Source organism: Pelodiscus sinensis, chromosome 27 (assembly GCF_052426305.1).
Source record: "Pelodiscus sinensis isolate ZL-2025 chromosome 27, ASM5242630v1, whole genome shotgun sequence".
Lineage (NCBI taxonomy): Eukaryota > Metazoa > Chordata > Testudines > Trionychidae > Pelodiscus > Pelodiscus sinensis.
This window is the reverse complement of record NC_143078.1, coordinates 9,093,219-9,105,549: the sequence shown is the minus strand read 5'-3', so window position 1 is coordinate 9,105,549 and position 12,331 is coordinate 9,093,219. Positions and strand designations below refer to the sequence as shown.

The 12,331-nt window shown below is 54.7% G+C and overlaps 1 protein-coding gene across 10 annotated transcripts in view; it reads left to right on the top strand.

Annotated features, from left to right (window-relative positions):
• The window catches only part of SOX13 (SRY-box transcription factor 13), a 95,155-nt gene that overhangs the window by 73,837 nt on the left and 8,987 nt on the right, over positions 1 to 12,331 (top strand). For 9 of the 10 annotated variants that reach the window (XM_075910107.2, XM_075910105.2, XM_075910106.2 and 6 more), the window contains 8 exons: positions 1,245 to 1,417; positions 2,955 to 3,023; positions 3,421 to 3,535; positions 4,719 to 4,801; positions 4,898 to 5,057; positions 5,964 to 6,073; positions 6,813 to 6,909; positions 8,591 to 8,734. In XM_075910107.2, the coding sequence (XP_075766222.2) occupies positions 1,245 to 1,417; positions 2,955 to 3,023; positions 3,421 to 3,535; positions 4,719 to 4,801; positions 4,898 to 5,057; positions 5,964 to 6,073; positions 6,813 to 6,909; positions 8,591 to 8,734 (951 nt within the window). The remainder of the gene's footprint in view (positions 1 to 1,244; positions 1,418 to 2,954; positions 3,024 to 3,420; positions 3,536 to 4,718; positions 4,802 to 4,897; positions 5,058 to 5,963; positions 6,074 to 6,812; positions 6,910 to 8,590; positions 8,735 to 12,331) is intronic. The other variant, XM_089773689.1, reaches the window with a different exon arrangement.

The following is a 12,331-nucleotide window of genomic DNA, read 5'->3' as shown; positions in this document are numbered from 1 at the left end:
ATGGGAGAGCAGTCCCCACCTACTTTACCTCATGGAAGACCCTGCAATAAGTGTGTCAACTTCAGCTATTCTAGTCACATAGATGAAGTTGTGATCGATGGGGAGGGGGCGAGACAGGGGCATAGTGTAGAGTAGAACTTAGACCAGGTTGAAAAGGAGGTGTGATTGTGGGGGGGGGGGAGGGGGGATTTTGCATACATCCTCTCTCCCCCTTTTTCCAGTTTTGGTCAAAATTGGGAATTTCAAGTACCCATTTTCTTTGGACTTCTGGAGAAAAAATATGAGCAGTCCTAGTGAGTCTTTATCTGGTCAGTACTTTAATATGTGACTCTCTAAAGCAGGCAACCTACAGCCCACGGACTACATGCGGCCCACTGGTGCTCCACTTGTGGTCTGTGAAACCCCTGGCTGCCCCACCCCATGTGCCTCTCATGCACCAGGGCACCGGAGCTCCACACTTCCTGCTTCTCCACCCTCTCTCCCTCCCAGCACTTTTGGAGGAGCTGCAAATCACCTAATTTGCGCTCCATTACCATCCTGCCTCCAGCTGGAATGCAGCGACTCAGCTGTTTGTGGTGTTCCAACTCTGGGAGAGAGGGGGAGGAAAGTGCAAATCAGCTGATTCACAGTGCTCCAGAAGTGCTGGGAAGGAGGGAGAAGAGCAGGCAAGTGTGGGGCTCCGGTGTTCCTGTGTGCAAGAAGCATCTGGGACATTGAAGGGCTGATGGGGGCCACGGGGTTGCAGGTGGAACCCCAGTGGGCCGTGGGCTGCTGCAGCCCGTCAGTGTGAAGGAGAGGCTCTCATGCAGCCTATCCACCATCCCTACTCCAGAGCACATACTAAAGGGATGAAGCACAAACCAACCTCTCCAATAAAGTATCTAGAGAATTTGTGTCCAAGTCCCAGCTAAGCTCTCTGCTGGCTCCGTCAGAGGTGTAACTGCAGCATGTATCGACCCAAGAAAGCTTTGATCTAGCTAGCTGGAATAACGCTACCAGGGGAACCCTGGCAGCACTGGCTAGCCACTCAGGTTCCCACCCAGGGTCATGGGTGGGTTGTGCATCTGCTGCTCCTGCAGCTACACTGCCTGGGTACCCAAGCTAGCCAGATCACGTCATCCATGTGCTGATATACACCGGTGTAGATGGACCCTAAACCTTGTAGAAGAATTGGAGTTTGCTCTGTGAAGCCAGCCAGACACCGTTTACCCACCCTCTGCTGTTGGGTTACTTGCTTGGGCCAGGAACCCAGGAGAGCTTAGCGGAGAAGGAGCTGCAGTTGCTCGTCATGATCAACCAGCTCTCTACCTTGCGGGACCAGCTTCTGACGGCCCATTCGGAGCAGAAGAACATGGCGGCCATGCTGTTTGAGAAGCAGCAGCAGCAGATGGAGCTGGCTCGGCAGCAGCAGGAGCAGGTATTCAGCTACCACTCTGGAGAATCTATTTCACCTACTCTGTCTCGGATCCCTAGGGAATAGTTTCAGACCCAAAGCCAGTAGCCCAGCAAGCACATGTCGGTAGGGTGTACCAGAGTCTTGGCTCTACCTGATCCATTCATCACCATGGCATAGAATATAAAGCTGGCTGAATATCAGATTGTTTGGTTCGCTGACATTTCCGGGGGTAGAAATCACTTCAGGTCACGCTGCATGTCTTGTTTCCATTTCGACCATTTTAAAGCTTTTGAAATTTGCTTTATAATGAAATGGAAAGGAATTTGGGAACGGCGAGTTGTTTCCGAGCAAAAATCGAAATGTTTTCAAAATGAGGAAATGTTTGTGCTGTTTGGCTAAATTAAGCACCCAGGGGCTGGTGCAAGAGTTTATATCGGATGTAGTGTTTGAGACGTTCCAAGGCATTTACGCTGCAGCATTTCCTGTTTTATGAAATGTAGATGAAACTAAATTTCAGGTGGAAACCTGGGACGTGTACTAGGAAGAAGAGTTTGGTGGGTAGGTCACTGAGTTGGGAGTCAGGAAAGCTGGGTTCAATTCATGGCTTGGCCACGAACTCCCTGCATGACCTTGCATGAGTTACTCCAGCTCTCTGTGCCTCAGTGTCCCTCTCTGTGAAGGAGGTGAATAAGGCTTCTTTTGTCCTGGTTCTGCTCTCCCTTTAGATCATATTTCCTCCAGAGGGAAGGTGGAAGCTTTTAAGTGGCTCCATTTTTTTGTTTTCTCGTGATTTTTAAAAAATACATTGCTGTAACTCTGTCCTTCCAAGCTGGGATCTTCATGGCCCAGGTAGTCTTCTAAGATGGGAAGGAGGGGAGAATTTTTGAGGCTACACATAGGTGCCAAAGAGTTTGGCCCTTGACTGGGGTGATGGTTGTCTTTCTCGGGTGAGAGAGGGCATGTGGGGCACTGTATACTCTGTCAGTCTGGGTTGAGAGCTGGCTGGCATGATCCTCTTTCACTGTGGAAGGATCTTGGCCATCACTGATTCCTCCAGACCTACACCTGCGGTGTTACAGGTTGAGCCAAAGGCCCGTGGCCTTGCCTGGTAGAGTTAAACCAGTGCAAACACCTGTGTGGACCCTCTAGTCTTAGTTTGAGCCCTGTGGTTTAGCTCAGTTGAAACCTGCTCCACTCATGCTACCCAAATTAGAGCATCCACGTAGCCTCCACAGCTGTCCCCGAGGCAGCTCCCTGGCTCTGGATCAGTCCCGGGAGGGGTGCGGAATACATTCTGACCAGAGGGGCGCTGCCAGTCCCAGAGGTACCATCTCATGAACCTTCCCATCAGCAAAGCTGAGCCCTCCCTGGCCTTTACGGGCTTGGCATCTCCACAGACCAGTTGTCTTTGTGGTTTCTTTTGCTTGGGGTCTGGGCTTCGCATCCCTTCCCTAGCCCCTCAGAGGTGAGCCATTCCACTAGGCAAATGGCCCTGGGCGAGGCTCGGGTGGCTGGCTTTTTCCAGCCCCTGTGTCAATGCTGTTTCCCCCTCTGACAGATCGCCAAGCAGCAGCAGCAGCTCATCCAGCAGCAGCACAAGATTAACCTGCTGCAGCAACAGATCCAGGTAAGGGGGAGATTCCCCACCCTGAGCCCCTGCGCCATGGGTGCTCCAACCCCCCTTCCTCTTCACTAGGGATGTAAAATCCCTGCTACCCAGCTAACCGATTAAATGAGATCCCACGCAGGAGGCCGGCAGCCCCAAACGTCTGCTCCTGGCTCCCCACATCGGGGGGGGGGCTCTCTACCCCCGCAGGGCTGCTGCAGCCCTCCACCTGTGGCAGGCTGTGGGCAGGGGACTGCTCCCAGGTACCAGTTAACCACTACCTTACCGGGAAATGGGTTAACCAGTTACCCATTCACATCCCAGCTCTTCATCTGCCTGCACGTGAAAATCCTTTATCATTGTGAATGGGGATTAGCTCCTTGTGGCCTAGTTAGTGAGTTGGCTTCTCTCTCTCCAGCAGGTCAACATGCCCTATGTCATGATTCCAGCTTTTCCTCCCAGCCACCAGCCACTTCCTGTGGCCCCAGACTCCCAGCTAGCACTTCCTATCCAACCCATCCCTTGCAAACCAGGTAAGACAGGCAGAGGGCACACGGTATTAGAGGGATTGGGGAAGCGACATGTTTGTCAGAGGCTGGAGAAGGGTGGCAGGAGACAATTCGCTGATCATTGTCTTCGGTCCATCCTCTCTGGGGCACCTGGTGCTGGCCACTGTCGGCAGACAGGATACTGGGCTAGATGGACCTTTGGTCTGACCCTGTACAGCCGTTCCTATGTTCTTCTGTTATGTTCTTATGTTATGTATGTTGACAGGTGTGAGCAGAAAGGGGGAGGTGTTGCGGGGAGAAAGGACTCCCCCCCTCCCCCCAACACCCTCTACATAATCCTGCCATTTCTCTGGTTGTGATCTCAGCATCTGGCAGCTTAGGGAGAACTAGGGAAAGTTGTCTAGGAAGCTGAGACGTGGCAGGGAGGAGAAACGGTGACAATTTTTTGGCCGCCGTTGGGGAGGCAAATTGAGGATATTTCTGATGATCTGACTGAGGGCTCCTTGGCCCATCTCTACCTGGCTGTGCGGGTGGGAGGGAATCCTCTCCTGAAAGCCCAGCGAGCCAGCTTTCCTGTGGTCACGGCATCCGTCTGCAGAGTCCCTGGTTCTGCGTGAGCCGACCGCTGCGTGCGGAATGGCCACTGTATTCACCGGCCACTTTGCCTCTGGCAGTGCTCTGGGGTGTGGCTCTGCCATCCTTGCTCTCAATTAGATCTCTGGCCATCTCCCCCCTCTTGGAGAGAGTGGGTGCAGCTGGCAGTGAAGGGACCAAAATGAAACCTGGGTTTAATTCCCAGTGCTGTCCCAGACCTTGGCCAAGCCACTTAGGCTCCCTGGGGCTCGACTCCCCCTCTGTGAAGCGGGGGGTAAAAACCCCTCCTGTGTGTCTTTGCAGCACCTGGTGCAGCGGAGCTCAAGGTGCGAGAGTAACACAACTCATAGTAACACACTTGAATCCCTGCCAGCCTGGGGGGATTGAGCCCCGAGTCTGCACTTGGAACGAGCTCCGCAGGCGGCTGGTTTCTAGCGGGGCTTAGCTCCCCCAGGGCCAATGGCAGCTGCAGTGCTACTTTGCTGGGGTGGATTCCAGGCACAGACCAGGCCTTCGTAGATCCCCCCTGCCCTTTGCTTCTGGCAGCTTACTGGGTGCGATGCCCCTCGTGTGACCTCATTCGCCAATTTCCCTCTTGCTGTCCCCTCTGCAGTGGAGTACCCCATGCAGCTGCTGCACAGCCCTCCTCCCCCGACGCTGAAGAGACCCGCGGGCGCAGGCCATCTCCAGATGCAGGTACCATCCCGAATCTGCCGACCTCCTGCCCTCCCGGCATCACCCAGGGATGTGCCTCACTCCTTCCCTCCTCCCTGTCTCTCTTCCCCCACCCAGGAGTCTTCACAGCCACTGAACCTCACGGCCAAACCCAAAAGCTCTGAGGCCTCCAGTGCCTCCAGATCACCCAGCCTGAAGATGAGCAGCTGCCGAGCCCTCACTCCCAACCACGGGATCACGAGGGACCTGCAGTCCAGCCCTCCCAATCTGCCTCTGGGTAGGTCCTCTCAAATATGCTCCTTGCTGGGCGTCTCGTGCCTCCATCCCCTGCCGGCTCTGTCGTTTGGGGGTGTGCTGAGAGAGGACACGCATTGCGGGCTCCCTGGGATCCTAGCGCTTCTCTCCTCACGGGGAAGAGGGAGATGGAGAATCCCTCCCTTGTCCCCAGCAACTGGCCCGTTTTTCATAGAATCATAGAATACTAGGACTGGAAGGGACCTTGAGAGGTCGTCGAGTCCAGTCCCCTGCCCTCACGGCAGGACTCATTTTCAGAGAGTTTCCTCCTGTTCAGGGCTTCTAGGGGAAGCAAGATGGGCAACTCTCTTTGGGAGAAATCCAAAGGTCTGTGCTGGTGCTGGTGTAACACCGACAAGCAGAACTAACCCTGGGCCCTCTGGAGCTTAGTGCAGGAGTTTCTACATCCTGAGCTAAAAGCCAGCTGGCTCTCAGGGAAGGCTGCAGAGCAGACTTGTTGTTCTCTCTAGAAGTTATTCTCATTCAGTACGTGCGACAGCGAACCCCACTCTGTAGGGGTGTGGGTTACACTGGGAGATGGAAGAGTCCCGAGGCCGCTTTCTCAAATCCCACCCACCCAAAGCAGCACCCATGTCTAAAGAAGGAATGAGCCCCGGGGAGGATCACAGCTGTGGGGGGAAGGCTGGAGGACTCTCTGAGTGGAGTAGCTAGAGTCTGGGGCGGTGTGGGTGGGGCAGGGGGCAGCCCAAGCTTTCTGATTTGTGTCCTTAATGCTAATAGGAAATCAGAAACGGGCTGTAGTTGTCTCTGAGCTAGATGCAGGGCTCCTTTGGCTGGGAGCACCCCAATTCTTTCCTGGGGGCGTGGGGCCTTTGCGAGGACCACATGCTGGCTCTGACATGTTCTGCACTGGGTGCTTTACCTGCAGGATTTCTGGGAGAGGGGGATGCCATCACGAAAGCCCTCCAGGATGCGCGGCAGCTGCTGCACTGCCATAGCGGGGCGACAGAGAGCTCTCTGAATAACCCCTACAGGAAGGTGAGTGATGTTGGGATGGGGAGCTCCTAGGGTCCCTGATGGAATGGGGAGATCTGAGTGGAGCCAGCTCGGCCCAGAAGGACCAGGAATTCTCAGGGGGAGAGTGAGTGGATATTAAGGGAGCCTTAGGCAGTGTTCCCTGTAAGCTGGGTGCTTGTGCCGCCGCTCAGGAGAGATTCAGAGGCCACCCCACTGAGTAGCAGGCTGGCTCTGAGCTAGGATCAGCAGAGTGTCCACAGCTAGGTTTTTGTTTCTACGGGTGGTGCACCGTTGCACGTGCCTTGGTGCACATAAAAATTATCCTTCACATGGATGGAAAAAATCTACGCCTGGTTGGGAAAGATTAGAGAACATTGGCCTTAGAGGAAGAGCCCTAGAGGGTATAATAGAAAATTCCTTTTCTGTAGGTTCCTTCAGACCCTCTTATAGAATTGAATGGGGAATTATCTCCAGGCTGTAGCATTCTGTAGATTAGTTGGAAAAGACCCTCTGGAGAAAGGACTCCTGTTGGGATTCAGAGTCTTCCTGTAGAGAGCTGTTAGTTGTCTCTCCCATTATACTATAGAGGCCCCTTTTCCATAAGGGCAGTAGGGCATGGGGAGTGGATGATGCTGAATGTGGATTGCCTGCCCGTGGGATGAGAAAGTGCTGGACACGCTCCTGGTGGGGGTGGGGGGGTTACTCCGCCACCTTCCTTGTGTGGGTAACTAGCCATGTCCTGTTCCCCATGGGCCTGCAGGACCAAATGAGCTTGGATTCCTCACCAGCGAAGGAGCGGATGGAGGAGACGTGCGCGCACAGACTGGAAGAGTCCATGTTAGCCTGTGATGTAGATGGTAAGGGTGCGCTGTCCCCAGAGTCACCTGTGGGCGTGATCCAGAGAGTGCCACGCACTTTGGACACCCATTACAGGGGGGATTGTCTGGGGCTGGGCCAAAAGGGAGAGAATGCATCGCTTTTCCTCCTTCTCTTTTCTTCTGGTCTTCTCTGATGTTTTTCCTTTTCCACGCTGCCCCCGTCCCTTCTTTCTTGACCTGGCTCCCCAGCCCTTGTCTCTCTCTTCGGGCTGTGCTGCATTCGTTGAAATAAAGAGCCCGAAGAGAAGAAGCAAAGACCTAATTTAAGGGACGTGCTTATTTGAGATGGGTGGGAATTTAATTTGTGGTCACTCAGTTGATTTCCTGCAGCCTCGCTCTGCTATTCTCCCTCGCTGACAGGGAGGGGCAGTGTTACAGCTCAGTTAGCACTTTGTGTGTAAATGGAGCTGAACATGAGGCATGGGATGGCAGGAGGAGAGGAGGCCGGCAACAAGCGAAGGCCACGCTAACCATTTGTGGCTGGGCCACAAGGGCTCCGGACAGGGCAGCTGAAACACGTCCCCTCGCACTGCGGGTAGTTCGCTTAATGCCACTTTGGCTCGGTTTCATCTTGGTTTTTAAAAAAAAAAGGGGCCATCTGTGAACCTTTTTCGCAAAGCCCATTAGTTACCATGGAGACAATGATGTCATGGAGGTGGGTGGAGCTGAGGGTCATCCCCATGGGTGGCATAAAGTCTCTGAGAAAGCTAGATTCCCCCCAGCATTGCAGTCAGCTAGACTTGAGAGAGGTGGGGGCTGATTCTGGCTCCTGATTCTGCACGAAGGGATCGCTATGCAAACAGAGAACCCGCGGCACAAAGTTGCATCCGAGCCCTGCCCAGCATGGCCCTTATGCCCCCCGGCCTGGGAGCTGCTCCTGATCGTAGACAAGAGTCAATCCCCTCTCTTCTCCTCAGCTGGCCAGGTCCAGCCAAAGCCTGGCTCTTGAACTGTCCAACAGAGCCAGAGAGAGAGAAGGTAGCCTGAGGGATGGGCCTCACAGGCGGGGTGGCTGAGTGCACGTGCGTGGGCCGACCTGATGGACTGAGCATCCCGGAACGAGCCCTGACCGGGGCTGTTCACGCTGCCCGCCCCTCCACCTCTGTCATGGCACCTCTGGCCCGACAGGCAGCTCCCTGGGACCCCTCCCTCAGCGCTGCTGACCTCTCTCGATCTCGATGCTATTCCAGCGCTTACCCTGTCCTGGAGGTAAAGGGGTAAGGACTGAGCTGAGACCCAGCCAACATTTAAATCCAACTTCCCAAACATGCCCGTTCATTTTGCACGCCCCAGCGTCCGAGTGCTTGTCACGAGCCACTGAGGGCCTGCTCTTCAGAGCACCTGCAGCACCATGAAAGTGAACGGGAGCTGCAAGTCCTCAGCGCCCCTGCAGGGTCAGCCCCCTGGAGATGGAGCTTTATTTATCCAGTGCGTCTGGGAACCCACAGCTCCCCCACTCGGGAAGCAGCCTTTGAAAACCAAGCCAGTCAGGCTGCTATAAACAGGGATTTGAACCTCAGTCTTTGTGGTGAGAATCCAGTGCAGTGTCTCTCTAGGCCCCCTTGTTCTTAAGCTGAAACCCCCCTTGTTGGAGGAGACTCTTGCCGTCACGTTGGTCACCGTTTTGTACCTTGTGTTTTCCTCGCTCCGCTCCCAACAGGCTCACGACACTTCCCCGAGTCCCGGAACAACAACCACATAAAGCGGCCCATGAACGCTTTCATGGTGTGGGCCAAGGATGAGAGGCGAAAGATTTTGCAGGCCTTCCCAGACATGCACAACTCCAGCATCAGCAAGATCTTGGGTAAGTGTCCGGCGGGCAAGCGAGCATGGGGTGGGCTTGCCCTGCTGTGCTATTCCCAATGACATGGGATTGGCCAAGTTTTGCTGACTCATACAGCCATCCAACCCTGGGGATTGCTACTCCCAGGCAGCCTACAGCTGGCTCCGAGTGAGGACAGCAGCAACCCTCTCCTCTCTCCAGGGACAGCCTGCTGCAAGATCCTCCAAACCCAGTACACGGATGCACTGACCAGTGAAGCAGCAGGGCCATAAAAACAAACCATCCTGCCCCCAGAGGAGAAAAGAAAGGCACCAGTGGCTAGTACTGCCCCTTTGGGCGTCTCGCCCCAAAGCCGACCTCTCCAGCAACACACTGTGGCTATGTCTACACTGGCATGATTTTCCGGAAATGCTTTTAACGGAAAAGTTTTCCGTTAAAAGCATTTTTGGAAACGTGTGTCTAGATTGGCAGGATGCTTTTCCGGAAAAGCACTTTTTGCAGAAAAGCGTCCGTGGCCAATCTAGACGCGCTTTTCCGCAAAAAAGCCCCAATCGTCATTTTCGCCATCGGGGCTTTTTTGCGGAAAACAGTACTGTGCTGTCTACACTGGCCCTTTTCCGGAACAGTTTTCCAGAAAAAGACTTTTGCCCGAACGGGAGCAGCATAGTTTTTCCGGAAAAGCACTGATGATTTTACATGAGATCGTCAGTGCTTTTCCGGAAATTCAAGCGGCCAGTGTAGACAGCTGGCAAGTTTTTCCGGAAAAGCGGCTGATTTTCCAGAATAACTTGCCAGTGTAGACACAGCCTGTAGGGCTGTAAAATCCGGTTTAATTAGTTAATCGGTTAAACATGACTTTTAACCAGTTTATCTTATTAAATAGGGCTGGGTGGGGGTGGCCTTCTCCTACTCCCACCTGCGTTGGCCAGGCTGGAGTGGTCTACCCACTGCGGACAGGGGCTGTCCCAGCCTGCTTCCGGCCCTATGTAGGGCTGCCACTTCCGGGAGCTGCCGGTGCTTCCGGGGCCACTTCGGGTCCCACACAGGGCTGCTGGCTCCCAGCCTGTGTGGGCTGGGAGCTGGCAGCCCCAAGCGGGGGCCCAGCGGGACTGGAGCAGCCCTTTGCCCATTGTGGGGGGCTGCTCCCCGGGTACCAGTTAACTGTTCACACCCCTAGCACATCGTCCCTTGGCACTGTGCTGGGTCATGGAGCTGCGCATTATTCCGGGGGCTGGAGGGTGGGGATATCACAGGCTGCCCCATTTTCTGCAGCACTTGGTGCTTTCCACAGATGCCAACCAGGCCTAAGTGCTTAGCGTGGTAGCTCTGAGGGTCCCAGCCCGCGGTGGTTCTTGGCTGTGGAAAGAGCGAAGAGATAGGCTTGCCCTTTGGAGATTATGCCTTGTTATCGAATCCTTTCTGAGCGGGTCTCAGCTGGGGTGGCAGGGAGATAAGATGGCAGTGAGCTGCCGAGGTACCTGGTATGATTTGAGTAGTGGAGGAGCTGTGGGAATGAGCTCACACGGCAGAGGAGAAAGCTTCCCTGATGGAGAGGTGGGATATGATGGAGGCTGCTGCCGTTTGCTCCCCGGGGTCCTGCGGGATTCCGAATGGCAGGTGTTTGGCCCGCGTGGGGCTCTCACTTCTGACAATGCTCCACAGTAAAGGAGTGCCCAGGATGTTTCTCATACCAGCTGGGCATTCCCCCCTTCCCCCCCCCATCATTGTAATCTCAGCTCTGCAGCCTGAATGTCTCCTCCCCCGCCCTCCTGCGTCTTTGAAATGATCCTCAGTGGCGCAGGCTAGAAACCAGAACCCAGGTCAAATCCTGGCTCGAGTCCGACCAGAGGCCGTGGATCAGAGAGCTGGCTGGGCAAATACAGTGGTGACAAGAAGCTTTTTCCCTGGTGGCCCATGGCACGGGGTCATGAAAGGGATGGGCTAATAGCACAGGCAACTCCCCCCCCTACCCTCGCCCTGCCTGGGGATCTAACTCCCAGCCCTGTTCCAGCCCTTTTAGTCCAGTCCTGAGTCCCCCAACTGCTCTGCCAGGACACCTGCTGCCCTGCCGGTGCACCTGAACCCTAGCCAGCCAGTCCCCTGCTGCTAAGCCACAGAATCCCCCCAGGGGATGGAGACAGGGACAGTTTTTGTGACGTGCATGTGGGAAATGTGCACGCGAGCGTAGTCTGATACAGCATGATATGACACCCCCCTCCCCAGCAAATCCAGAGGGGAAGGGCAGGTGTGTTTACACCCGGCGTGGTGCCCTTCAGCTTTACCGACTGTTAACACCCTGTAGTTAGAGCGCCGTCCATTGGAATATCTGAAAGCGCTTGACACACACTAACCCTTGCTGCACCCTGTGAGGTGGGGACGTTCTTTTAGCTCTGCTCCAACGTGCAGAGGGGCTGGGTGCTGTCCGATCCCGCTGGAGTCAGTGGTGACTGCAATAAGATCTTTCCTTTCTAGTTTATCTGCTCTCTAGTTGAGAGTTTGTATGTCTGTCTGTCAGTCCGTGCATCTGTCTGTCTGTCCAAGAACTCCTAAACGGTAAGAGCTGGGGGCCACCAAGTTTGGTAGGCAGCTTCCTGTTACCATAACTGAAAGCAAGGTCAAAGTTTGGTTGTGCCAGGAAAATGGGATGTGCCAGGAATGGTATTGCTTCTCAGAAAACCATATAGAGGAGAGACAGAATCACTAGGCAGGTGGAAGGGGCTGGCTGGAACACCGATCCCCCATCCCCCGCCATCCAGGACTTCCCAAGCCTCCCACCCCCCTAGCACCCTTTAGGGAGGATGCGGGGGTTCCCCCCGATTCATACATGAACATTGTTGGCTGTTGCCCTTTGTCAGCGAGCGAGGGGAAAATGCACCATTTGCTGCGTTCCTCACTCTGGCTGGCAAGCGCAGGGGGCAGATGAACTTGGACCTGCCCCAGCCCCCCTCCTCGGCTGTGCCCACTGGAGCTGCAGCAGCCATGGAGAGGCACTCACCTGGCCTCTGCTGCTGTGGTGAGAGGGGGCTGGGATTTTCCTCTCTCCCCAGGGCAGCCTGCATCCTGAACCCCTCCTCCCCAGCCCCACCCGGAGCAAGGATTCAAATGAAGCCTGGACATTTTCATTTTATTTTCCAGAAAAGAAAAATTACTGGAGTTAAGGACCTGAGCAATGCCGGGCGAATCTCCTAGTTACTCTGTATTGTAATGACTCTACACTGTGGTTCCATTCTGTCTTTTTCCTGTTACCGTGTCTTGCTTTGCTCTAAGCCTTAACAAGTGGATTTTCAATGCTGGGCAGAACTATTCCGTAGCACTTGTATATCACATGAGTGTCTGCCAGACCCTCACATCCTTTCTTTTGCTCTGTGTCTCAAAGCCCCTTGGGCGGCCACGTTCTTCAAAGGGCCTCCAGCTCACCGCACACACGCTCGCCCTGCCGTGGTCTCACGTTGAATTGCTCTGTCCTAGGCTTGCTATTTAAAGACTCTGATGTGGTCTGTGAAGGGTCCATCCACACTGCAAGCAACCAATGCGCATTAGCACAAACGCAGGGGTTTGTGGGCTACCCTCAGTGCGTGCTTTTAATTTGGTCTCTTGTACCTTTTGAGCGGCTCTGCA